Genomic DNA, 24346 nt, shown 5'->3' with positions numbered 1-24346 from the left:
ACTTGAATGGTGTTCCTAATCTACCGAACAGATCTGAGTGATATTTTGACAGAGTGGGCGCTCAAATCCCTGCTATTCGGTGAGGTATCTTTTGTGGATTCCTGAACTATTAAAATATGTTTTATGGAGTTTTGAAACATTGTATCTTTTCTGTACCTGGGAGATAATGTAATTAAAGAGCTGCTCTTACTTACTCAATTATCTCCCAGGTATAGAGGAGGAGTCTGGGTAATGTTTGTTTGTCCCCTGTCCCCAACAAGGTCCACCAGTGTAAAACCCCTGGAATGTAATTAAAGAAACCCCTTGCATGAGGAGTTGCATGAACGCCAGTTGTGGCTGAATAAAAATCAGTTGACTCCCAGAACTGTGTATCGTTCGGTTACTGGGGAATTGTGCTTATATTGCTATACTGCGCTTCTCTTTGATGTTCTACAGTCTACCAGAGGAGATATTGATTTCAATATTGCAGCTCCGCTACAATGACAATCTAGAAGACATCTTGAAACAATCTTAAAAATAACATCCAGAACATGTATCGGTAAATATAAGCCAATTGTGTCAATTCTAAAAATACTTAACTAAAAGCTAGTATTTTTCTGGGTAAAAGCTGATCTGAATCCCCCAGATTGGGTTTCATGATAGCTCATGAAAAAGATTGGTTTCTCAAACTGCAGATGGGATGATAATTAAAATTGTGAAATAAAAATAGAATATCAAGAGTTACCCAGAGGAATATAACCATATAACAATCTAGGAAATATATATCAGATAAGAACTGTTTTAAAGGAGCACTATATGGTCAGGAGCACAAACAGGTATTCCTGACCCTATAGTGTTAAAACCACTATCTAGCCCCCTTGGCCCCCTTTTCCTCCCTAAAGATGTAAAAACGTACTCGTATTAAAGTCTGAAGCTGCTGCCTCTGCCTGTGAACTTCCTCTGATCTCTGACATCATCAGAAGTGGTGGTCTGATCCAATCACAATGCTTCCCCATTGGATTGTCTGAGACTGACAAAGAGGCAGATCAGGGGCAGAGCCAGCACAATTCAAACACAGCCCTGGCCAATCAGCATCTCCTCATAGAGATGAATTGAATCAATGAATCTCCAAGAGGAAAGTTCAGTGTTTGCATGCAGAGGGAGGAGATACTGGATGTTTGGATGCATTTTAGGCAGCCATGACCCAGGAAGGATCTCTAACAGCTATCTGAGGAGTCGCCAGTGAATTTATCACTAGGCTGTAATGTAAACACTGCATTTTCTCTGAATAGACAGTGTTTACAGCAAAAAGCCTGAAGGTAATGATTCTACTCACCAGAACAAATTCAATAAGCTGTAGTTATTCTGGTGACTATAGTGTCCCTTTAAATAAACCTGCAAGAATTTAGTTACTGGATGATCTATTTAATCATAATTAATTACTCTGTGAAATAGCAATGAGCTAGTTAAAATCCTGTATGAGTGTAAAGCTTGAACTTGTCAGCACTGAGCTGATTAAAATTCCGTGGCTAGCTGATAAAACATTGACCATAGAACATATAGTGTATAGATCACCTAAGTAAATAACGAACTCTGTCCAGCTAAGTCTAATGAATGGTGTTTACATTAAGCAAACAATCCACATATTGTAAATCTTACTAAGAGCAAAAACTAAAATTGTATTTCTTTAAGATCCTGAACATCTGTCTTTAAATTATAATAATTCCTTATGCTGATAAACTCATATAGTTCCTTATAATTTAACAAATAGTAACATTCTATTTGCTGATTGCCTCAATCACTTGTATATGAAGTAAAATGTTCCATTTACTAACCCGGTTGATTGAAATCGTCATGAACTAACATTCCCATCACTCTAAAGAGTTTAAAATTGCTACTGAGATTGTGACACTGTACTATGCCATTTCTTGTTCAATATTATTGAAAAACTATTCACTAAATACCATGTATAGTTACACTTATTGACAAAAATTTATATTATAATTTTTATTAAAAATTGTGATATTAATGTATTAATGTATCTTAAATCCGAACAACGTACTCCAGGTCTAAAGAGTTAAAATAGTGAGTGACTCTTCGCTTTAAATAATCAATGGGAATAGCGCTAATAAAATATCAACCCCTGATATTTTAATAAAGATGATTCATTTCAAAAAATTATGAAAATATTATTTTTAATTAATGAAAATGAATTAATAATAATCCATCCCCATAAATATCCTCACATTACCGAGTTCTTCAGATGAAGAGAGGCTGGACTGCATCTGGTAAACCCATGGTAAACATGGGAGGTGGCCAAAAATTAAAAAGTAATCAGAATAAAATTCCTGTTGTCCAACTGAGGACAGAAAAAAGACAAAGGAATTAAGGGAGGAGGAACCTTTTATGCCTACAGCCTAGTTAATTGTTTAATTGTTTTCTGTCCTAATCCGGCTGAGGATGGAGCTACCCATAAGTTATGCTGCCATGATTAGCCAGGAAACAAGTTTTATTTAATTTTACAGGAATGGGGGCTAAACTCCACAACACTCCACCATTATAAATAATTGTATGTAAATTATAACAGTTGAGTGTTTCTTTAATTCTTAATTCTGAATATTGTTGTATTTATTTATTTTTTTAATATCAGGCGACAAACGCTGTGTTTCCGGTGTGGACGTACAGTTACCTAGCTATTCTGATTCCAGTTTTCCTGCTAACAGACTATCTTAGATACAAACCTGTCATAATCTTACAAGGTTTGAGCTATATTACAACTTGGGTCCTGCTCCTCTTTGCCCGAGGCGTGCCAGCAATGCAAGGGATGGAGTTTTCCTATGGTATGGTCACTGCAACCGAAATAGCTTATTATTCCTACATCTACAGCGTGGTCGACTCTGAACACTACCAGAAGGTCACCAGTTACTGCCGAAGCATTACATTGATTGGTTACACAACTGCTGCCACACTTGGCCAACTCCTTGTGTCACTGGCTAAAATATCATACTTCTATCTTAACGTGATCTCCTTGGTTGCAGTCTCTGTGGCGTTCCTGTCTTCGCTGTTTCTCCCGATGCCAAGCAAGAGCATGTTCTTTCACACAAAGGCGGTGGAAGACCCAACTCAAGCGTCATCCTCTGAAACAAAATTACCCAATCAGCAGGAGATACAATCTGACGTGACAACTAAAACAGAGATTGACCACAAAGAGAGCCCAAACTTTTTCAGAGTGGTTTTGCTCTTGTGTAAAGACATAAAGGTATGCTACTCCTCAAAGGAGCTCATCTACTGGTCATTGTGGTGGGCTCTTGCTACAGCTGGATATAACCAAGTGATCAACTATATTCAGGTTTTATGGGAGAATGTAGCTCCTGCTCAGGATGCAAACCTATACTATGGAGGAGTGGAAGCTGTGTCCACATTTGCCGGTAAGAAAATTACAGAGTAAAACAATGCTTTGGATAAGAAAAATGATTGTTTTCACAGTATGGAATGATTACAATTTGGCATTTCGTTTCTGTAACTGCAATTGAAGGATTTAGCATAAAATGGTAAAAATCACTGTTCAATAGATATCGAAAACATGCATTTATTTAATTAGCATTTTTGTCATTCTGGTTTATTTATAAACAGCCTGCAAAATATGCAGATCTTTTGTCTGCAGCTTTTGCAAGCCCTCCTCTTCTAACCCCGCCCAAACTTTCTGTGGCTGTCCAATCACAGACTTCCCAATGCAGCTCAATGAGAAGTTTTTGTAATGCAGGTGCTCCGAACAATTGCTGCCTCTGAGTCTATCAAAACAACCAGGAAGTAATATTGGTTTCTGATTGATTGGTTGTCTGATTGACAGCCTGTGGGGTGTAACAAGGTTAATTTATAAATGAGACAACCTCTGTTGAAATCTGAACTTGTTAAATATGAAAGAGAGAATACATTTTTCCACAGCATTTCAACAAGTTTTAGTGGTCTAGAAGGACCCTTTAAGAAAGAGTGGTTATGGTGGTTGGAGTGACATCTTAAATATGTCACAGGGGGATATAGAATATAGGTTTCTCTCTCTTGATAAACAATTTTTTTTTTTTTTTTTTTAAACGTGGAAATTCTGTCTGTACCAAAACTATTTTTATCCAAAATAACACTTTCTGGGACACTAGACTGACAACTAGTTTCAAGAGTAGTTTAGAATCTGCTGCAAACGTTTTAGTTCTAATAGAATATGTCTTCTTGAAAGAGGTGTGCCTAGAACGTTTTAAAATCAAGATGGTGCATTAGTGAAAAATCGTATGCCACAATGCCACTTGTACAAAAAGAAAAATTTGTAAATGAAAGTACAAACCTAAACTTCCAAAAAAGAAAAAAAAAGTGTGCAAATGAATATGAAATCAGAGGGCAGAGAAATAAGTCCAAAAAATTAAAAATATATATAATATATTACTCAGCTCAGTAGCCTACATGTATATGTTTATTTATCTCTCCTATTGTCCCAAATATTTATCCAAGCCAGTGATATTTAGCTTTGTCTCTGCTATAGGTAAATCTGTAACTCAACCCTGGCAACATCTAGCACTCTATTATCTGTTACTGATAAAACATATAGTCATTACTTTGTTTAGACCATGGGTCGTCAACCTGGTCCCTACCGCCCACTAGCGTTTCAGGATTCCAGGTGGGCGGTAGGGATTGCCTCATTTGGAGAGATCGGGTGGGCGGGCGGGTGCGAGCCGGTGGTACCCCTGCGAAAGGGTACCGCCATCACCATTTGCGCCCCCGGCTCGGGCGGCAAACCGCATGGGGACGCCGTCCAATGGGTCCATCGGGTGGCCCATGCTGTCAGGGCCACCCGATGGATGTGAATTGTGAGGGGGCCCGGTCAGCGCTGGGCGCTTTACCAGCGTGACCGGGCCCCCTGTGATTACATCACAGAGCTGGGAGGAAGTGACTGCACGTCACTCCTCCCAGCTAACACTGAGAGCCGTGCGGGAGGAAGACCAGGGAGTCAGAGTGGGAACTTTGACTCCCATCCACCTGAGCCACCACTGGACCCCAGGGAAAGTCATCCTGCACCTTAACGGTAGGAAACAGGAGGGTGACTTAAACATAATGTGTGTTTGTGTGTGTGTGTGTGTCTTTGTATGTATGTCTTGTGTGTGTGTGTGTGTGTGTGTGTGTGTCTTTGTATGTATGTCTTGTGTGTGTCTGTATGTGTGTGTATGTGTCTTTGTATGTATGTGTGTCTTATGTATGTGTCTTTGTATGTATGTCTTGTGTGTGTATGTGTGTCTTGTCTTTGTATGTATGTGTTGTGTGTGTCTTGTCTTTGTATGTATTTGTTGTGTTTGTATGTGTCTTTGTGTGTATGTGTCTTATGTATGTGTGTGTGCCTTTGTATGCATGTCTTATGTGAGTGTATGTGTGTATGTTTGTATGTATGTGTTGTGTGTGTGTGTGTATGTGTGCCTGTCTGTTTGTATGCATGTGTCGTGTGTGTGTGTGTGTGTGCCTGTCTGTGTGTCTGTATGTATGTGTGTGCCTGTCTGTGTGTCTGTATGTATGTGTCTTTGTATGTGTGTCTTGTGTGTGTGTGTGTGTGTGTGTCTCTATGTGTGTCTTGTATGTGTGCCTGTCAGTTATAGTGGGCTATAGTAAGTGGGCTACCTAGCTCAGCCTTCCTACTGGGCATTGCTATAAGTAAGGTTAAAAAATAGAAAAAAGAGGGAAAAAAAGGTGGGGAGGGGAATTGAGGAGGAAGGGGAGGGGAATTGAGGAGGAAGAGGAGGGGAGCTGACGCACAGAAGAGAAATCATATTATGCGTAAACAGAGAAGTCGTCTGAATATCACCGAAAGAGGAGACCTTCGTTTGTTCCTTACGAAAATCGAACCAGGTATTAAATATTTAGTCTTCCAGCATCAACCTCAAGGATCTCATTAATCACTAGTAAAGGTAATTTCAATTGACTTTATTGTTTTCTCATTAAACTTTATAAAGTTAAAAACATTATAAACATGCATTAAGTAGAAATAAAAAGATAAATGTACGTACATTTATTTTTTTTAAAACGCCCTCCTTTCTAAAAAATATTACGCACTTGCGCGAAAACTGGTGGGCGGTAAAAAAATGTTTCCATCAAGAAAGATGCATTAGTGGGCGGTAGGAAGAAAAAGGTTGACTACCACTGGTTTAGATCATTGTTACAACGGAGTTCACAGAGTTCAGGGCTGCCTAACTCACATGTTCTGGGGGTGTAACTATCAGAGTTTGCAGGAATCTATGATCTGCAAACTTTCTTTGTCTTAGGGATGAGCATAACCACCTAGCAAAGCTAGTGGGTATGCGGCAGCCTCCCGGAGTCAAATGCCAGAGCTGAAAAGGCTCGCGCTGTGCATCTGCACAGCAACAGCCTTTCAGCCAATCAGGTAATCAGGAGAGCCGTGCTGAGCGCGGGATTCCTGATTACCTCAGATTTTTAAAATTGGGAAACTGCGGATGGTTAGCACATCCCATGAAGTACTAAGGATAAATATTTCCGACAGTGTACGGGAATATATTTAAACGTCTAAACACAAATAAAACAGTTCAAGATGCCAATAGTACAGGGGAACAAGAAAATATTTGATAAATCATGAAAACATACAAGATAGACTTGAAACTTTGTATAAAACAGCTGAACTGAAAAACAAGGCAACAATGTATGCCAAAGGAAAGTAACAAACGAATAGTGGAAACATTCAACAAATTGCAACAAAATAAGTTCAATAAAAGAGAAGAGAAATGTTGAAACAAGTCTCAGCAAACATATTCTTTATGCAGGGAGTCCATGCGAATATTGAACCGACGAGACTACTTGCATCCACTTCTCCTATTTAGGTGGATCTTTGGTTTGTTGGTCCTGTCTTGGAGTACGGCTATAGTCTGTAAAAAACAAAACAGAGAACGGTTATCAAATTTTGAATAAGCACCAGATAACCTTATGTTTTAGGAAGCAAACTACCACCAGCAGGCAAAACTCTTAACTTGGAGGAGGGTGGGACGGGCGCTATTGCTAGGTGGTTATGCTCATCCCTAAGACAAAGAAAGTTTGCAGATCATAGATTCCTGCAAACTCTGATTTGTCCTCCGGGAGGCATAACCACCTAGCAAAGCTAGTGGGTAGAATAGCACACACCTGGTGGTGGTCCTAAGAAACTGAAGGCGTTCAACTTCTGATGGCCTCCAGTAAAATCTAACAAAGGTTTTACTGGACAACCATCTTGCAGCTTTTAAGATAGTAGGGAGAGGAAGGCCCTTTCCTGCTGCTTTAGTAGCCGAGGCTCCCCTAATTGAATGGCTTTTGAACACTGAAACATCAATTCCAGCCGTAGACATGGCGGAAAGTATCCAGCCTCTAATTGTATTAACCTTGGCTGGACGAAAGGGATTCCTTGATGTAATGAATAATTGACTGATATCATTTCTAGATACAGCCGAAAGTTGAAGGTACGATTGTAACAAACTGACTAAACATAAGCCTGGATCGGAAGAATCTTGGACCAAGTCCAGTTCTACCGGACCAGGAGAAAAATGGGATGTTTTTTTTTTTTTGTCTGCCTTTTAGTATAATATGGAAACCTCCCGGGGTCCTGGACAACCAAGGTTCTGAAATATGGATTTGAGTTAACTCTGCTCCTCCAGCTGCCAGGGCCAAGGACAGCAGAGAAGCCAACTTAATAGCAGTCCATCTTAAATCAATTTTAGCATTATCCAAAGACTTAAGGAAATTTAATAAGACATCTACATCCCAAGTAGATGTGTAGTGTGGGGTATATGGGCGGCAGACGGCTAACCCTTTTAGTAATCTCAAATACAGGGCATCCTGAGTAAGGTTGGGGATCAGGAAGTTTAAGGCAGATCCGTAGGTCTTGATTGAACTGACAGATAAACCAGAATGGAACTTAAGGGTAAGAAATTCTAACGCCAAAGGAATTGTATCAGATCCTTGTGTGTTAGACAGAAAAGAAACCTCCCATTCTTTGAATTCCTCGATCATCTTTCTATATCCTACCCTAGTTCTACGTCTTAAAGATGAGTTAATAATATCCAAGACCTGATCCGATAAAAGGGGATGTGTTAACAGCCTACCAGGGCTGCGATCCACATTAGCTGCGGGAGCTTGAGCAGAAGATCGCTGGTTCCCTGAAAGCAGTCCACTGTCATGCCTAATGGGATCTTGGTTCCCTTGACTAACTGATGGATCAAGGGATACCAGGGTCTGGAGGTCCATACTGGATAAACGAGAACTAAGCTCTGCACCCTGTCCCTGCGGATCTTCTCCAGCACTTTCATCAGTAAAGATGGAGGGGGGAAAGCATAAGGGGCTGGAACATCCGTCCATTGGAAAGACATTGCATCCATTTTCCAAGCTCCCTTTGTCCAGGTTCGGGAGACGAACCTGGGGGTTTGAGCCGATGTTTGGGATGCAAACAGATCTACCTGTCTCTGGCCAAAATTGCTTTCTCTCCGTTGGAAAAGAGCAATCTTTAATTGAATCGTTGCCAGGGACAGACTTTGGCGAGAGAGAGAGTCTGCAAGCTCGTTCGCCTCTCCCGGAACATATTCTGCGAAGACCTGAACATTGTTTGCTAAGGCCCAGGAACAAAGATCTAGAGCCTCTAAGCAAAGACCCCTTGATCTTGTACCCCCTCTGTGGTTTATATAAGCCACCGCTGTCCTGTTGTCCGAATGGACTTTTACCAACATTGGTGACTGGTTTAGAGGAACTAGGCCCTTGAGAGCTAATTTTATAGCTCGTAACTCCAAAATGTTTATATGGAGGTGACTCTCTTGGTCTGACCAGATTCCCCTTATGGCGTTCTGGGATGTAAACGCACCCCAACCGTGACTTGAGGCATCTGACGTCAGAGTGACTGTCGCAGGCTGCTCTAACAGTGGACGAGGAAGTGGAATTTCTAACTCCAGAATGGACTTCAGTTCTTCTCTGACCTTCTTGGGGAGAACAAATTTTGATTCCCAATGGCCACCCTGTCTTAGTCGGTTCCCTAAAAACAGCTGACTTCTTCTGCAAAGTAAGGGGGAATTGTTGTATGCTGGTGTTAAAGCTATTAATTTCCCGATAATCTTTGCTAGGTCTCTCAAGGACCAACTCTGGTGCCTGAGTGATGAGTTGAGATGTACCAGTAGTTTGTCCCATTTGTCTTGAGGCATTCCAAGAGACATAGTCCTGGTGTTCAGTATGAAACCCAGAAAGAGGATGCTTTGAGTGGGAATTAGGACTGATTTCCGTAGGTTTACTACAAATCCTAGGTCTTGTAAAAGGGAAGCAAGGTAATCCCTTTGAGAAGCAAGGGCTTCCCCATCTGGATGCATGAGCAGGATGTCGTCTAGATAGTATAGACACATGAAACCTTTTAGTCTGACATGAGCTATCACTGATTTCATAATTCTGGAGAATGTGTATGGTGCGTTGGATAGGCCAAACACCAAAACGGTCCACTGCCACACTTTCCCTTTCCACTGAAACCTGAGAAAACGCCTGTGTTTCTTGGCTATGGGGACTGAATGGAAGGCATCTTTTAGGTCTAACTTTATGCAGAAAAGGGCTTTCTGTACTAAGCCTGGAAGATCTGATAAACCCTCCATCCTGAACCTTTTCCTTTTGATGAAAGCGTTCAGAGGCCTCACGTTTAGGACCGGTCTCCAGGAACCGTCTGACTTTGGGATTGGGAACAATGGGCTGACCCATCCTGTAATAGACGTGTCTGCCAACTCTATTTTCCCTTGACTTAAAGCTAAGGAAAGGGAGGCATCTAGCACTGGGTTCACCTCTCTGAGGGGTGCAAACTTCTGGACTGGGAACCTTAAAAGGGGGAGTTGTAAACCCCTTTTAAAAATCTTTAGGACCCATTTGTCTGAGGAAATATCCTTCCAATTTAGTGGCATATGAGGAGGCACACTTACTTGAATGCATGGGTTTTCTTTTGGAAGCTGAACCGCCTCTGGAATGCGCTCCTCTGCCACCGCCTGGGAGCTTATGTCTTCCACTGTAGTGGCGGTACTGGGCATGGTGAGAGGCTTCTCGGGACGCTCCTGCAGCCCTATAGGGGCGACCCTCTGTCCGAAAGGGCTTTTTGTAGCCAGGGACAGTCTTCTTGAGCTCTGAAAAGGATCTCCTTGCCTTGTAACGGCCTTTAACCTCCTGAATGAACGAGGGACCGAATAGGTGAGAATCCTCCAAATTTGGGAACTCATGCGATTTGGGGGCTAGGTCGGACAGACCAACTGCATGGAGCCAGCGTGATCTGCGGATGTTCGATATTTAATTAAAGGCTTGGCCAATAATTAGCACTGCCCTGCCAGATGCTTTTAAAAGGGCCATCTTAGATGCTAACAGAGATGAAGTGGAAGGTTTCTGGACATTGCCTTCTTTTTCTGCCTTATCCAGCATCAGTAATAGTGGGCCCACAGCATCAGCAATTTTAAACTGTATATTGCGAAAAGTCTGGTCTGTGGGATCAGAGGATACGCTGCTCCCTGTGATGGATAACAGCGCAAGGTCTACCTCTGGGGCCATTAAAGCCTGAATGTCCGGGATACCGATGTGGTTCCTGAGGAGAAGGTCATCTTCCTTAACCAAGGGGGATCTGAAGGCTAGTTTAGCAAAATCTCTAACCTCAGAATCGTGCTCCATAGCCCATCTGGAGTGAAATAATTTTGATGGGAGAGTCTTTCCTAGGAGACTTACTCTGGCCATCTGAACGTTGCTTAGCTTCCCTCTCTCAGTGGAAGCCGCTGAACGAACCACTTCCTCGGATTCCCAGTCTATTTCTGGAGAGCCGTATCTGGAACTGGGACGGCTTTGGGAGGAAGAGTGAGCGAACGCTCTAGAAGAGGAAGGAGAGGGACTATCTAACCTCCAACGAGATTTGCCCTTTTCCTCTGGAAGGTGTTTCTGGTGCTCAAACGAGGGAAACACACTATTCCTTTTTTGGGGTCCTGTCCCCTTAAATTTTCTCTTACTCAAACGAGTATGAGGGGAAGGAGAAGCGGAGAAGTTTTCCTCAGACGAGGAACTGGCGGAAGAGACCAGCTGTCTTCCTTTATGTTTTTTATTTAAAACTGGGACCAAATCCTCCTCAGATGATGAAGAGGAAAGTTCCCTGGCAAGGAAAGCTCTTTTATGGAGCTTTCTAACATTGATGGGGCTGCCTTTAAGAGAGGCATCCACTAAATCTGTGGCAGACACAGAAATAGAGTCCTCCATCAATGATGCCATTTTAAAAATCTGAGGTAATCAGGAATCCCGCGCTCAGCACGGCTCTCCTGATTACCTGATTGGCTGAAAGGCTGTTGCTGTGCAGATGCACAGCGCGAGCCTTTTCAGCTCTGGCATTTGACTCCGGGAGGCTGCAGCATACCCACTAGCTTTGCTAGGTGGTTATGCCTCCACTGGTTATGGTTATGCCAATCACTGAAATGGTCATGGTGGGTAAAGAAACCCATTAGAGTAATGTGATTAGAATTACATTCAAATAAAGCTCTCTTTAAAACGGCAAACAAAGCCTGTCAAGTGGGAATCTTGGAGCCCAGAGGTATTTGTTTAATTTTAATTTCCACTGAGGATAACATAATAGGTAGCACAATTCACTTTAAACCAATTTCCTATCACTTCATGTGGTGAAGTGTTTGTGTTCCCAATATGAACTTTACTGTATGATGATAATTTAAGACATTTGTTTCCAAGCCAGATTAGTGAATGGGGAGTCATTGATTGGCTAAGAGCATCAGTTGACCACTCTCAGCCAATCAACGCCGCTCCTGCTCGGCGGCACAGTGTACTTTCCGAATCTGAACATTTATAAGCCAGATGCCGCCAGGGGAGGAATGGATATCACTACTGTAGGCAACTTTTGGGTTAAACAGTTTGAGAACGGTGAAACCCCTTGAGGTAAGAATGACTCCAGGGCCCTCCCGGCACCATAACAATTTAATTCAGATGAAGTTGTTTTGGCACCTGGAATGTCCCTTTAAGACCTATGAGAGAAATTCTAATTTAGTCGCTATTCATGCCTTAGTACAGTTCAATAAAACTGCTGAATATTAAAAGAGAATATTTCATTTTAGGAGCACTGGCAGCTCTCTTGGTTGGCTACGTGAAGGTAAATTGGAAAGTCACCGGGGAATTAGCTCTTGCCATCTTTTCGGCTGTGGACGCTGGATCCTTGTTTCTGATGAATTACACAACCAATATCTGGGCATGCTATGCTGGATACCTGATTTTTAAATCTTGCTACGTACTTCTCATCACTATTGCTACGTAAGTAATTGTAGATTGTAGAAGACAGATGGGCTTTAGTCAAGCAAAACAAAATATGGCACACAAATCTGCATATAAATGTCTGTTACTTATCCTTAGAGTAGATTAACATCTATTGCCCATGTGTGTGTGTTTGTATATCTTTTTTGTATATCTTTTTAATTCTGAAATAGGTTTAAGTTCTGCAGGGCCCCTCCCCCTCATTGGTGTTTGAACCATAGAAACATAGAATGTGATGCCAGATAAGAACCATTCGGCCCATCTAGTCTGCCCAATCTTCTAAATACTTTCATTAGTCTCTGGCCTTATCTTACAGTTAGGATAGCCTTATTCCTATCCCACACATGCTTAAACTCCTTCACTGTGTTAACCTCTACCACTCAGCTGGAAGTCTATTCCATGCATCCACTACCCTCTCAGTAAAGTAATACTTTCTGATATTATTTTTAAACCTTTGTCCCTCTAATTTAAGACTATGTCCTCTTGTTGTGGTAGTTTTACTTCTTTTAAATATAGTCTCCTCCTTTACTGTGTTGATTCCCTTTATGTATTTAAATGTTTCTATCATATCCCCCCTGTCTCGTCTTCCCTCCACGCTATACATGTTAAGATCCTTTAACCTTTCCTTGTAAGTTTTATCCTGCAATCCATGAACCAGTTTCGTAGCCCTTCTCTGAACTCTCTCTCTAAAGTATCAATATCCTTCTGGAGATACGGTCAACAGTACTGCGTACAATACTCCAAGTGAGGTCTCACCATTGTTCTGTACAATGGCATGAGCACTTCCCTCTTTCTACTGCTAATACCTCTCCCTATACAACCAAGCATTCTGCTAGCATTTCCTGCTGCTCTATTACATTGTCTGCCTACCTTTAAGTCATCAGAAATAATCACCCCTAAATCCCTTTCCTCAGACGTTGAGGTTTGAACTCTATCAAATATTCTGTACTCTGCCCTTGGGTTTTTACATCCAGGATGCATTATCTTGCACTTATCCACATTAAATCTCAGTTGCCACAACTCTGACCATTTTTCTAGTTTACCTAAATCATTAGCCATTTGGCTTATCCCTCCTGGAACATCAACCCTGTTACATATCTTAGTATCATCCGCAAAAAGACACACCTTACCATCAAGACCTTCTGCAATATCACTAATACAAATATTAAAGAGAATGGGTCCAAGTACAGATCCCTGAGGTACCCCACTGGTGACAAGCCCAAGCTTCGAATATACTCCATTGACTACAACCCTCTGTTGCCTGTCACTCAGCCACTGCCTTACCCATTCAACAATATTGGAATCCAAACTTAAAGATTGCAGTTTATTGATAAGCCTTCTATGTGCAACAGTGTCAAAAGCCTTACTGAAATCTAGGTAAGCAATGTCTACTGCACTGACCTGATCTATTATTTTAGTTACCCAATCAAAAAATCAATAAGATTAGTTTGGCATGATCTCCCTGAAGTAAACCCATGTTGTCTCTGATCTTGAAATCCATGTGATTTTAGATGTTCAACAATCCTATCCTTTAACACTACTTCCATTACTTTCCCCACTACTGAAGTAAGGCTTACTGGCCTATAGTTGCCCATCTCCTCCCTACTACCTTTCTTGTGAATGGTGTAAAATTGTGTAACATTTGCTAACTTCCAATCTTCTGAGACTACTCCTGTTAACAATGATTTGTGGTCAGTTAATATCGATACTGTGAAATACCTTGTGATTGGAATAAGTTGGTGTGGTGTGCCGGAAACGACGTAGGGGTAGGCCTGTAAAAGGGGGCCCTCCGGAATTGATTGTATAAGAGTGTGAGGTGGGTGGGGTGAACAGCGTGCATATCCGGCAAGGTATGAAGGGGGGAGTTTGTTTGCCTTGCCTCTTAACAGTTGTGGAATGTTCTGTATAACATAGCTGATTCCCAGCTGATTCATAGCTGATTCCCAGTGAACCTAATTTATTATGTGTATCGGCGTACCGGTACTGGCTACTGGATGCGGTACTTAATTTGAATGGATGTTCTAAACAGGAGTTAGGGTCCCAACCAACTCTAACACAAGGAGTACGAATGTATAACTGCATTTAGAAGGAGTTGGGGAATTATTTAGTAGAGAAAGTGTCTTATTGTCTGGTTTGAATGTTGGCGTGCCATGAGGTAGTGTCTGTACATTCTTAAATTTTCTTTGAGGAGGCATGATTTGCCAGTCTGATTAGCTGTGATCATGAAGTTGTAGGGCTCCGGGACCCTTGGAAGGTTAAAGGCCCAGAGGTTTTAAAACCGGGTTTGTGTGGTACGGATGCTGTCTAGCAAGTCTGATACTGCCCCCAGCCGTGTATGTTATTGTGGAGAGATGAACCCATTATTTATACCTTGATGTCCCAAGGTAAGCATTAAAGACGGGGTATGGTTTGAAAGGCTTGTCAAAACGTGGTGTTGTATGTCTGATTGGTATAGTGTGATGGTGTTGTATGAAGGTTTGAATATAAGGTGGCAAAAAAATGTGTCATAATAGACTACAGTTTGAACAGTATGCATGTGGATGTTGTGTTCCGCTGAATCCTGGAAGAATGTTATGTCTCTGTCGTATGTATTCTTAGTGAAAGCGAATAACGCTATAGGTGATAACTTATTGTCGAGTCCTAATAGCTGGGCGACCAGATGAGGACGTTGAAATGTGGATTATGCTTGGGTGTTTGTCAGTTGGGTGAGGTACGAGACCGAGTGTCTCTTTGTCAGTAACCCCTAATAGTTATGCAAATGTTGCAAACCAGGATAGTGGTTCATCTGTACAAAAGATTGGGGGTTGATCGGAACCAACTTGTCCGATGTTGCCTTCTTGGAACATACTGAAAAAGAATGTCACAACAACAATTAACCGATTAATAACAATACGGTTAAACAATGTAGAACTGGCTGGCTAACTAGTGCTGAAGCAAAAAGCTCTCTACGCCGTGACAAGTGAGGCCCTGCTAGTTGCCAAGCGGCTGGTGAGAGATTTGGGCGTGGGGCTCGAGCCACTAGCATGGTGGCATGGTGTCGGGCTCGAGCCACTAGCATGGTGGCATGGTGTCGGCCCCTCGTGACAGTAAAAGAACCAAATACGTGTGGCCGTGACAGGTGAGGCCCTGACTATAAAATCCGATAGGTGGGTGATTGCGAGGCTCTAACTATGATTTGGGCCGAGGGGCGAAAATCTCCATGTTGAGATTGGGGAGTTGGCCTCGCGGGACCAGCTACGTTGGACGACTAAGGCATTTAACAAAAACCGTTCTCTGACCCTAGACGGGGGCTTGATGAGGGGGTAACGTATTTAGTGACACCCAAGATGTGGTTTGTAAAAGTACCTTGAAATACCTGAGTCAGAGTAGGAAAGAAAAGAAGAGAGGGAAAGGAGAAGGACAAAAGAGGAAGAGAACTGTGGTCGAGGGATAGGAGAGAGAGAAAATTAGGTTTAGCAAATTGTAATTCTTGGAGACATTGGATCGAATAGTATACTTAGGCCCTGAGGGTGCTGAAGATTCCTGGGCTAGCTACTATATATCCCTGAAGAGAAATTTAGGAAGGCATCGTGCCATGAAAGCGTGGTAGTACCTGAAGGAAAAGAGGAGGGTGAGATGAGCAAGGTTTGCTAGAGACAGGACGAATGTTACAAATATTGATTTTGAGTAAACATATTATGGGTTGTAGAGTGGAGCCGTGGCCTGTCGAGGCTAGGCGGGAATCAAGCCCCCGTACCCTAATACCCCATTGTGTAAATGCGTGGCCTTGTTGAGGCAGTTGATTGAAATGTGAACGAAAGAGACGGGAGATAAAGAACCAGTAACTGTCTACTGGTAGAATGCCGTTCGAAACCGGAAATTAAGGTGCTGTTTTAGAAGGGAAAATGATATCCTTTAGGTGAGCTCTAAATATATAACAGCCTCCTCTTAATTAATAGTATTAAATTACGTCAATCATGTAAATTAACTAACATAATCAGATATTTAGCAGATGGTAATGGCAACCTCCATATAATTTAGTGAAACATATATAAATGTAATGGAGATTGTTTAATTGCAACTAGTGATGTCCCGAACTGTTCGCTGGCGAATAGTTCCTGGCGAACATCTATTGTTCGAGTTCGCCACGGATGGCGAACACATGCGCTGTTCAGTCCGCCCCCTATTTGTCATCATTGAGTAAACTTTGACCCTGGCCTGTACCTCACAGTCAGCAGACACATTCCAGCCATTCAGCAGCAGACCCTCCCTCCCAGAACCTCCCACCTCCTGGACAGCATCCATTTTACATTCATTGTGAAGCTGCATTCTTAGTGAGAGTAGGGACAGTGTAGCTGCTGCTGATTTGATAGGGAAATTGATAGCTAGGCTAGTGTATTCAGTGTCCACTACAGTCCTGAAGGACTCATCTGATCTCTGCTGTAAGGACAGCACCACAAAAAGCCCTTTTTTTTTCTGTGTAATGTAATTGCAGTTGCCTGCATGCCAGCCAGCCTGTGTGTCAGGCTCACAGCATATACTGTGCCCACTTGCCCAGTGCCACCACTCACTCAATGGTGTCACAATAGCTTGCATTTAAACAAAAAAACCTTTTTTTAATGTAGTATAATAGCAGTCAGTTTCCTTCACTAGTGTGCGTTTCAGGGCCTGCCCAGTGCCACCACTCACTCACTGGTGTCACAATAGCTTGCATTTAACAAAAAAAACTTTTTGGACTGTAATATAATAGCAGTCAGTTTCCTTCACTAGTGTGTGTTTCAGGGTCTGCCAGGGCACAGCGTCACACCGGTGCAACTCATATCTGGTGTAACAGTAGTGTACATTTTTTTAAAAATATATACTATTTTGACTGTAATAGATTGAATAGCAATTAGTTGTCTGCCAGCGTGTGTGTCAGGCTCGCAGCGTATACTGTGCCCACTTGCCCAGTGTCACCACTCATATCTGGTGCCACAATAGCTTGCATTTAACAAAAAAAAACTTTTGGACTGTAATATAATAGTAGTCAGTTTCCTTCACTAGTGTGCGTTTCAGGGCCTGCCAGGGCACAGTGTCACACCAGTGCAACTCATATCTGGTGTAACAGTAGTGTACATTTTTAAAAAAATAAATAACATTTTGACTGTAATAGATTGAATAGCAGTTAGTTGTCAGGCCTGCAGCGTATACTGTGCCCACTTGCCCTGGTGTCCTGGTGTCCCAATATCTTGCATTTAACAAAAACAAAACTTTTTTGACTGTAATATAATAGCGGTCAGTTTCCTTCACTAGTGTGCGTTTCAGGGCCTGCCCAGTGCCACCACTCACTCATATCTGGTGTCCCAATAGCTTGCATTTAAAAAAACAACAACACTTTTTGACTTTAATATAATATCAGTCAGTTTCATTCACTAGTGTGCGTTTCAGGGCCTGCCCAGTGCCACCACTCACTCACTGGTGTCCCAACAGCTTGCATTTAATAAAAACTAAAAAATTTTGACTAATATAATAGCAGTCAGTTTCCTTCACTAGTGTGCGTTTCAGGGCCTGCCCAGTGCCACCACTCACTCATATCTGGTGTCACAATAGCTTGCATTTAAAAAAAAACCAAAACTTTTTGGACTGTAATATAATAGCAGTCAGTTTCCTTCACGAGTGTGCATTTCAGGGCCTGCCAGGGCACAGTGTCACACCAGTGCAACTCATATCTGGTGTAACAGTAGTGTACATTTAACAAAAAAAAAAAACTTTTTCACTGTAATTGAATAGCAGTTAGTTGTCTGCCAGCGTGTGTGTCAGGCTCGCAGCGTATACTGTGCCCACTTGCCAGTGCCACCACTCATATCTGGTGTCACAATAGCTTGCATTTAACAAAAAAAATCTTTTTTGACTGTAATATAATAGCAGTCAGTTTCCTTCACAAGTGTGCGTTTCAGGGCCTGCCAGGGCACAGTGTCACACCAGTGCCACTCATATCTGTTGTCACAGTAGCTTGCACGCATAGTACCACTAATCGAAAAAAAAAATGACAGGCAGAGGCAGGCCACCCCGCAGGGGCCATCGTGGTCGTGGTTTTGTGATTCCCTTTGGCCCTAGAATAATGCCCAGTGTTCAGAGGCCACGTACCCTGAACTTGAAAAGTTCTGAGGACATAGTTGACTGGCTAACACAGGACACCCAATCTTCTACAGCTTCTGCTCGGAACCTCGACGCACCATCCTGCTCCAGCTTAGCTTCGGGCACCTTTCAAGTTACCACTCGCCCGCCTGCCGCCACCACCAACACTAGCACCACAGCCGCTTCACTTGGTATGTCAGAGGAGTTATTTACACATCAGTTGGAAGAAATGAGTGATGCGCAACCATTATTGCCAGAGGATGTAGATAACTGGGATATGTCTCAGTCAGGCAGCATTACACACGTACGGTGTGATGATGATGATGATGTTGTACCCCCTGCTGCTTCCTTTGCTGAGTTGTCAGATACAAGTGAAGCGGTTGATGATGACGATGCGTCCGTGGATGTCACGTGGGTGCCCGCAAGAAGAGAAGAAGAACAGGGGGAAAGTTCAGATTGTGAGACAGAGAGGAGGAGGAGGAGACGAGTTGGAAGCAGGGGGAGGTCGTCGCAACAAGCTAGTGGCACAGTCAGACAGCATGCATCGGCACCCGGGGTCAGCCAGACAGCACGCCAATTTAACGCATGCTGTTGCCACCACCAGAATGCAGTCATTGCAGAGCTCAGCAGTGTGGCGTTTTTTTTTGTGTGTCTGCCTCTGACAACAGCGATGCCATTTGCAACCTGTGCCAAAAGAAACTGAGTCATGGGAAGTCCAACACCCACCTAGGTACAACTGCTTTGCGAAGGCACATGATCGCACATCACAAACACCTATGGGATCAACACATGAGTACAAGCAGCACACAAACTCAAAGCCGCCATCCTCCTCCTGGTCCAGCATCTTCAGCCACGTTAACCACTGCTGTCCTCCTTGCCCCCTCTCAACCATCCGCCCCTCTGTCTCTCGCCTTGAGCAGTTCCTGCTCATCTGCCCACAGTCAGGTGTCTGTCAAGGACATGTTTGAGCGTAAGAAGCCAATGTCACAAAGTCACCCCCTTGCCCGGTGTCTGACAGCTGGCTTGACTGAACTCTTAGCTCGCCAGCTTTTACCATACAAGCTGGTGGAGTCTGAGGTGTTCAAAAAATTTGTAGCTATTGGGACACCGCAGTGGAAGGTACCCGGCCGAAATTTCTTTGCACAAAAGGCAATACCCAACCTGTACTTGATTGTGCAAAATGAAGTAATGGCATGTCTGGCACACAGTGTTGGGGCAAGGGTCCATCTGACCACTGATACCTGGTCTGCAAAGCATGGTCAGGGCAGGTATGTAACCTACACTGCGCATTGGGTAAACCTGCTGACGGCTGCCAAGCATGGAATGCGTGGCTCTGCAGAGGAGTTTGTGACACCGCCACGACTTGCAGGCAGGCCTGCTGCCACCTCCTCTACTCCTCCTACTCCATCCTCTTCCATAACCTCCTCGGCTGAGTCCTCTTCTGCTGCTGCATCTTGCTCCACATCAACGGCACCCCCCCAGCTCCCCAGGTACTGTTCCACATCCCGGATACGGTAGTGTCACGCCGTCTTGGGATTGACTTGCCTGAAAGCAGAGAGTCACACCGGACCAGCACTACTGTCTGCCCTGAGCATTTGGGCAAGTTGACACATGTGCCGTGCATGGCACATGTGTGTAATCTGATCGTACAACGCTTTGTGCATAAGTATCCAGGCTTACAGGACGTCCTTAAGCAGGCCAGGAAGGTGTGTGGCCATTTCAGGCGTTCCTACACGGCCATGGCGCACTTTTCCGATATCCAACAGCGAAACAACATGCCAGTGAGGCGCTTGATTTGCGACAGCCAAACACGTTGGAATTCAACACTCCTAATGTGCTAGGACAGCCTCTGCGGAGCTGGGAATTTTTTTACCATGTTACTGGACGCTCATGCGCAATGCCTGTAGGCTCATGCGTCCTTTTGAGGAGGTGACAAACCTAGTCAGTCGCACTGAAGGCACCATGAGCGACATCATACCATTTGTTTTCTTCCTGGAGCGTGCCCTGCGAAGAGTGCTGGATCAGGCCGTAGATGAGCGTGAAGAGGAAGAGTTGTGGTCACCATCACCACCAGAAACAGCCTTATCAACATCGCTTGCTGGACCTGCGGCAACGCTGGAAGAGGATTGTGAGGAAGAGGAGTCAGAGGAGGAATGTGGCTTTGAGGAGGAGGAGGAAGACCAACCCCAACAGGCATCCCAGGGTGCTCGTTGTCACCTATCTGGTACCCGTGGTGTTGTACGTGGCAGGGGGGAAGAACATACCTTCAGAGAGATCACTGAGGACGAGGAACAGGACATAAGTAGCTCGGCATCCAACCTTGTGCAAATGGGGTCTTTCATGCTGTCGTGCCTGTTGAGAGACCCTCGTATAAAAAGGCTGAAGGAGAACGACCTGTACGGGGTGTCCACGCTACTAGACCCCCGGTATAAGCAGAAAGGGCCTGAAATGTTACCGAATTACGGCAAGTCGGAAAGGATGCAGCAGTTCCAAAATCAATTAAAAAGTATGCTTTACACAGCGTATAAGGGTGATGTCACAGCACAACGGGAATCTAACAGGGGAAGAGGTGAAAGTAATCCTCCTCCTCCCACGACCACGCCGGCAAGGACAGGACGCTTTACAGACGTGTTGTTGATGGAGGACATGCAGAGCTTTTTAAGTCCTACGCATCGCCACAGCCCTTCGGGGTCCACCCTCAGAGAACGACTCGACCGACAGGTAGCAGACTACCTCGCCTTAACTGCAGATATCGACACTCTGAGGAGCAATGAACCCCTTGACTACTGGGTGTGCAGGCTTGACCTGTGGCCTGAACTATCCCAATGTGCGATAGAACTTCTGGCCTGCCCCGCTTCAAGTGTCCTGTCAGAAAGGACCTTCAGTGCAGCAGGAGGTATTGTCACTGAGAAGAGAAGTCGCCTAGGTCAAAAAAGTCTAGATTACCTCACCTTTATTAAGATGAATGAGGGATGGATCCTGAAGGGACTGACAGTGGGCGATACATTCGACTAAAAAAGGCCTGATGAGGGGGACTACTTAACACACCACTCCTATCTGGTGGCACATTAGATTGCACATGCAGTGCCCCAAATTTGAAGTAGGAGGACCGACCAAGCATGTTTTTCCATCTCCCGCTTCCTAAAATCGATGCCTTATATACACGTCCCCTGATAGAGGACATAACAGGGATTAAACTGATAGGAATAGTACTACTTAACACACCACTCCTATCTGGTGGCACATTAGATTGCATGCACAGTGCCCCAAATGTGAAGTAGGAGGACCGACCAAGCATCTTTTTCCATCTCCCACTTCCTAAAATCGATGCCTTATATACACGTCCCCTGATAGGGGACGTAACAGGGATTAAACTGATAGGAATAGTACTACTTAACACACCACTCCTATCTGGTGGCACATTAGATTGCACGCACAGTGCCCCAAATTTGAAGTAGGAGGACCGACCAAGCATCCTTTTCCATCTCCTGCTTCCTAAAATCGATGCCTTATATACACGTCCCCTGATAGGGGACGTAACGGGGGATTAAACTGATAGGAATAGTACTACTTAACACACCACTCCTATCTGCATTAAGGCTTGTCAGCTTGGTATCCAACCTTGTGCAAATGAGGAGTTTGCGGTTGTGCAAATGGACTGTTTGCGGTGCCTTAAACGGGGAGTTTGGTCTGTCACTGTGAAGCGGGCGTAACCCTTACACTACCTGATCGATACAACATCATACCTGATGTTTTAAAGCAGGTTATTCCAAACAATTTAGGAATGTAGGCGATTTATGCTCTTTATGGATTAAAACCAGACTCTGCATCAACTATGTAATTTTCCATGGGAGTTTTGCCATGGATCCCCCTCCGGCATGCCACAGTCCAGGTGTTAGTCCCCTTGAAACAACTTTTCCATCACTATTGTGGCCAGAAAGAGTCCCTGTGGGTTTTAAAATTCGCCTGCCCATTGAAGTCTATGCCGGTTTGCCTGTTCGCGAACATTTGCGGAAGTTCGCGTTCGCAAACCGAAAATGTTATGTTCGCGACATCACTAATTGCAACGTGTCAAACTTAACTGACTAAATCATCTGACACCAATGTTTAATGTATTGACGTGATAATGTTGGATTTCAAGTAGGGGAAATCTTACCCAGAGGGAGGGAATTAAACGAACGGACTCCAAACAGTTTTGGCTCAAAGTGAAAGACAATAGACATTCCCCCTTCTATCAGGTAACAGTTATATAGCTATCAGTTCCTTGTACTTACATACCCATAATTAATTACCGGAATAGTACATGATAAAAATGGTCAATGTTGTTAAAGATTCACACAATCTAGCTGGATGGAACAGTAAGTGCACGATACAACATATTGATGGAATAATGGAGAGGAACTAGTTATAGCAGGTGTAACGAGTGGCACCTTCCCACTGAAGCAGAATCAAGTGACATCGCTCATTCTCTACAGTCACAGGGAAATGTATGGCCAATACACCTTTGTTAATTGAAGTTCATATGCATACATAATAGAACATTGTACTTGGACAGTGAAATATTTATTGCATAGATTGCCAGCATTGGTAATCAATTAATCTCGTTCTTTGCATTCAAAATGGGATTTAAACAAGCCTCTTCATTGAAAAGGTAACAAGCTGTCTTACAACTATAGTACGGGAGTTTTATAAAAAGAGGATTTACTTAGGAGAGAAAAGTTGGTGTGTAAAGCTTGTGTTACTTCCAGGGCTGACAGTCAGGAGTGGGATCCTGCAGGCGTTTCACCTATTGAATTGTTAAAAAAAAAAAAAAAAAAAACACAAAAGAAATGTTCATAGAAGGGCATTTCTGTGAGAAAAGCTGTAAAATTGGACTTTACTTAGTTTGTTATCATGTATTAAATGATTCTTGTCAGAAGTGAATGACAGGGTTTTGGATACAGAAGAGTGATCTAATCAGTATTTGAAAAATGTCACAATATTGAGAAATATGATAGTAACCCATTAATACACATAAATTCAATTAAATATGCCGAATGGCGGGAATAGCCGAATTGAAACGCATAAAATGAATAAATTTGCCGAAATGTAGTGCGTTCGTATATTTGAAACATGTAAGTGGTGAAATGATAAAGTCGAACGGCGGGAATAAACCGAATGCGGCTATTCCCGCTGATTACCTGGCGTTCACTAGTTTAAGTTTTGCGACAGTGCCGCTTGGCGGGAAGGCAGCAAGGAATGACGGGACCGGAAGTGTGCTGTCAGGAACAGGATGTCCGGCTAGACGAGGGGAGGTGAACAGCGTGCGTATCCGGCAAGGTAGGAAGGGGGGAGTAGCGTTTATATAGGAACGCAAACTCCTCCCACAAATACAGGCCTCCGGCCTTAAACTTGTTAAATAAATCTGTTAATGGTATTGCTAGTCCACCGCTAAGTTCTTTTAATAACTTTGGGTGTATTCCATCAGGTCCCAGTGACTTATTTGTCTTTACTTCTGACAGTTGAAATTGGAACGGACCGTTTTGCACACAAGAGGTTAAAAACCATTTAGGCGATATTCCCCTTTTCAGATGCACAGACAGCTACTGCAATCACCAATCTCCCGAACTGCAAACACATGAATTCACCAATCTCCCGAACTGCAAACACATGAATTCACCAATCTCCCGAACTGGAACCAGGGGAATGCACGACAACACAAATGTTGTAAACAGCCGAACAGGAAAAAACATACGAACAGTTTACACTCCTGGCAGTCGCACTGTAACGGCATACAATCCAATTTCCCCCAAGAGCGAGACAACACTTTGTTTGAGGGTCAAGCAGAACTGATTTACTGGGGCTTCCTTCCCGGCTTTCATGCAGGTCTCCCACCTGGTAGACACTCCCCTAGGGGACCAGATGGAAGACTGGGAAACATATTGGACATGGACCAATCACAAGCTTGCAGTCCCAAAATGCA

General features: G+C 43.4%; 1 protein-coding gene across 1 annotated transcript in view; it reads left to right on the top strand.

The window, feature by feature from the left end:
* The window catches only part of LOC134585301 (thiamine transporter 2-like), a 59300-nt gene that overhangs the window by 22226 nt on the left and 12728 nt on the right, over positions 1 to 24346 (top strand). Inside the window, exons 2-3 of the mRNA XM_063440725.1 lie at positions 2630 to 3407; positions 12096 to 12288. Coding sequence (XP_063296795.1) covers positions 2630 to 3407; positions 12096 to 12288 — 971 coding nt within the window. The remainder of the gene's footprint in view (positions 1 to 2629; positions 3408 to 12095; positions 12289 to 24346) is intronic.

This window comes from Pelobates fuscus, chromosome 2 (assembly GCF_036172605.1).
Source record: "Pelobates fuscus isolate aPelFus1 chromosome 2, aPelFus1.pri, whole genome shotgun sequence".
NCBI lineage: Eukaryota > Metazoa > Chordata > Amphibia > Anura > Pelobatidae > Pelobates > Pelobates fuscus.
This window is presented reverse-complemented; position numbering and strand designations above follow the sequence as displayed.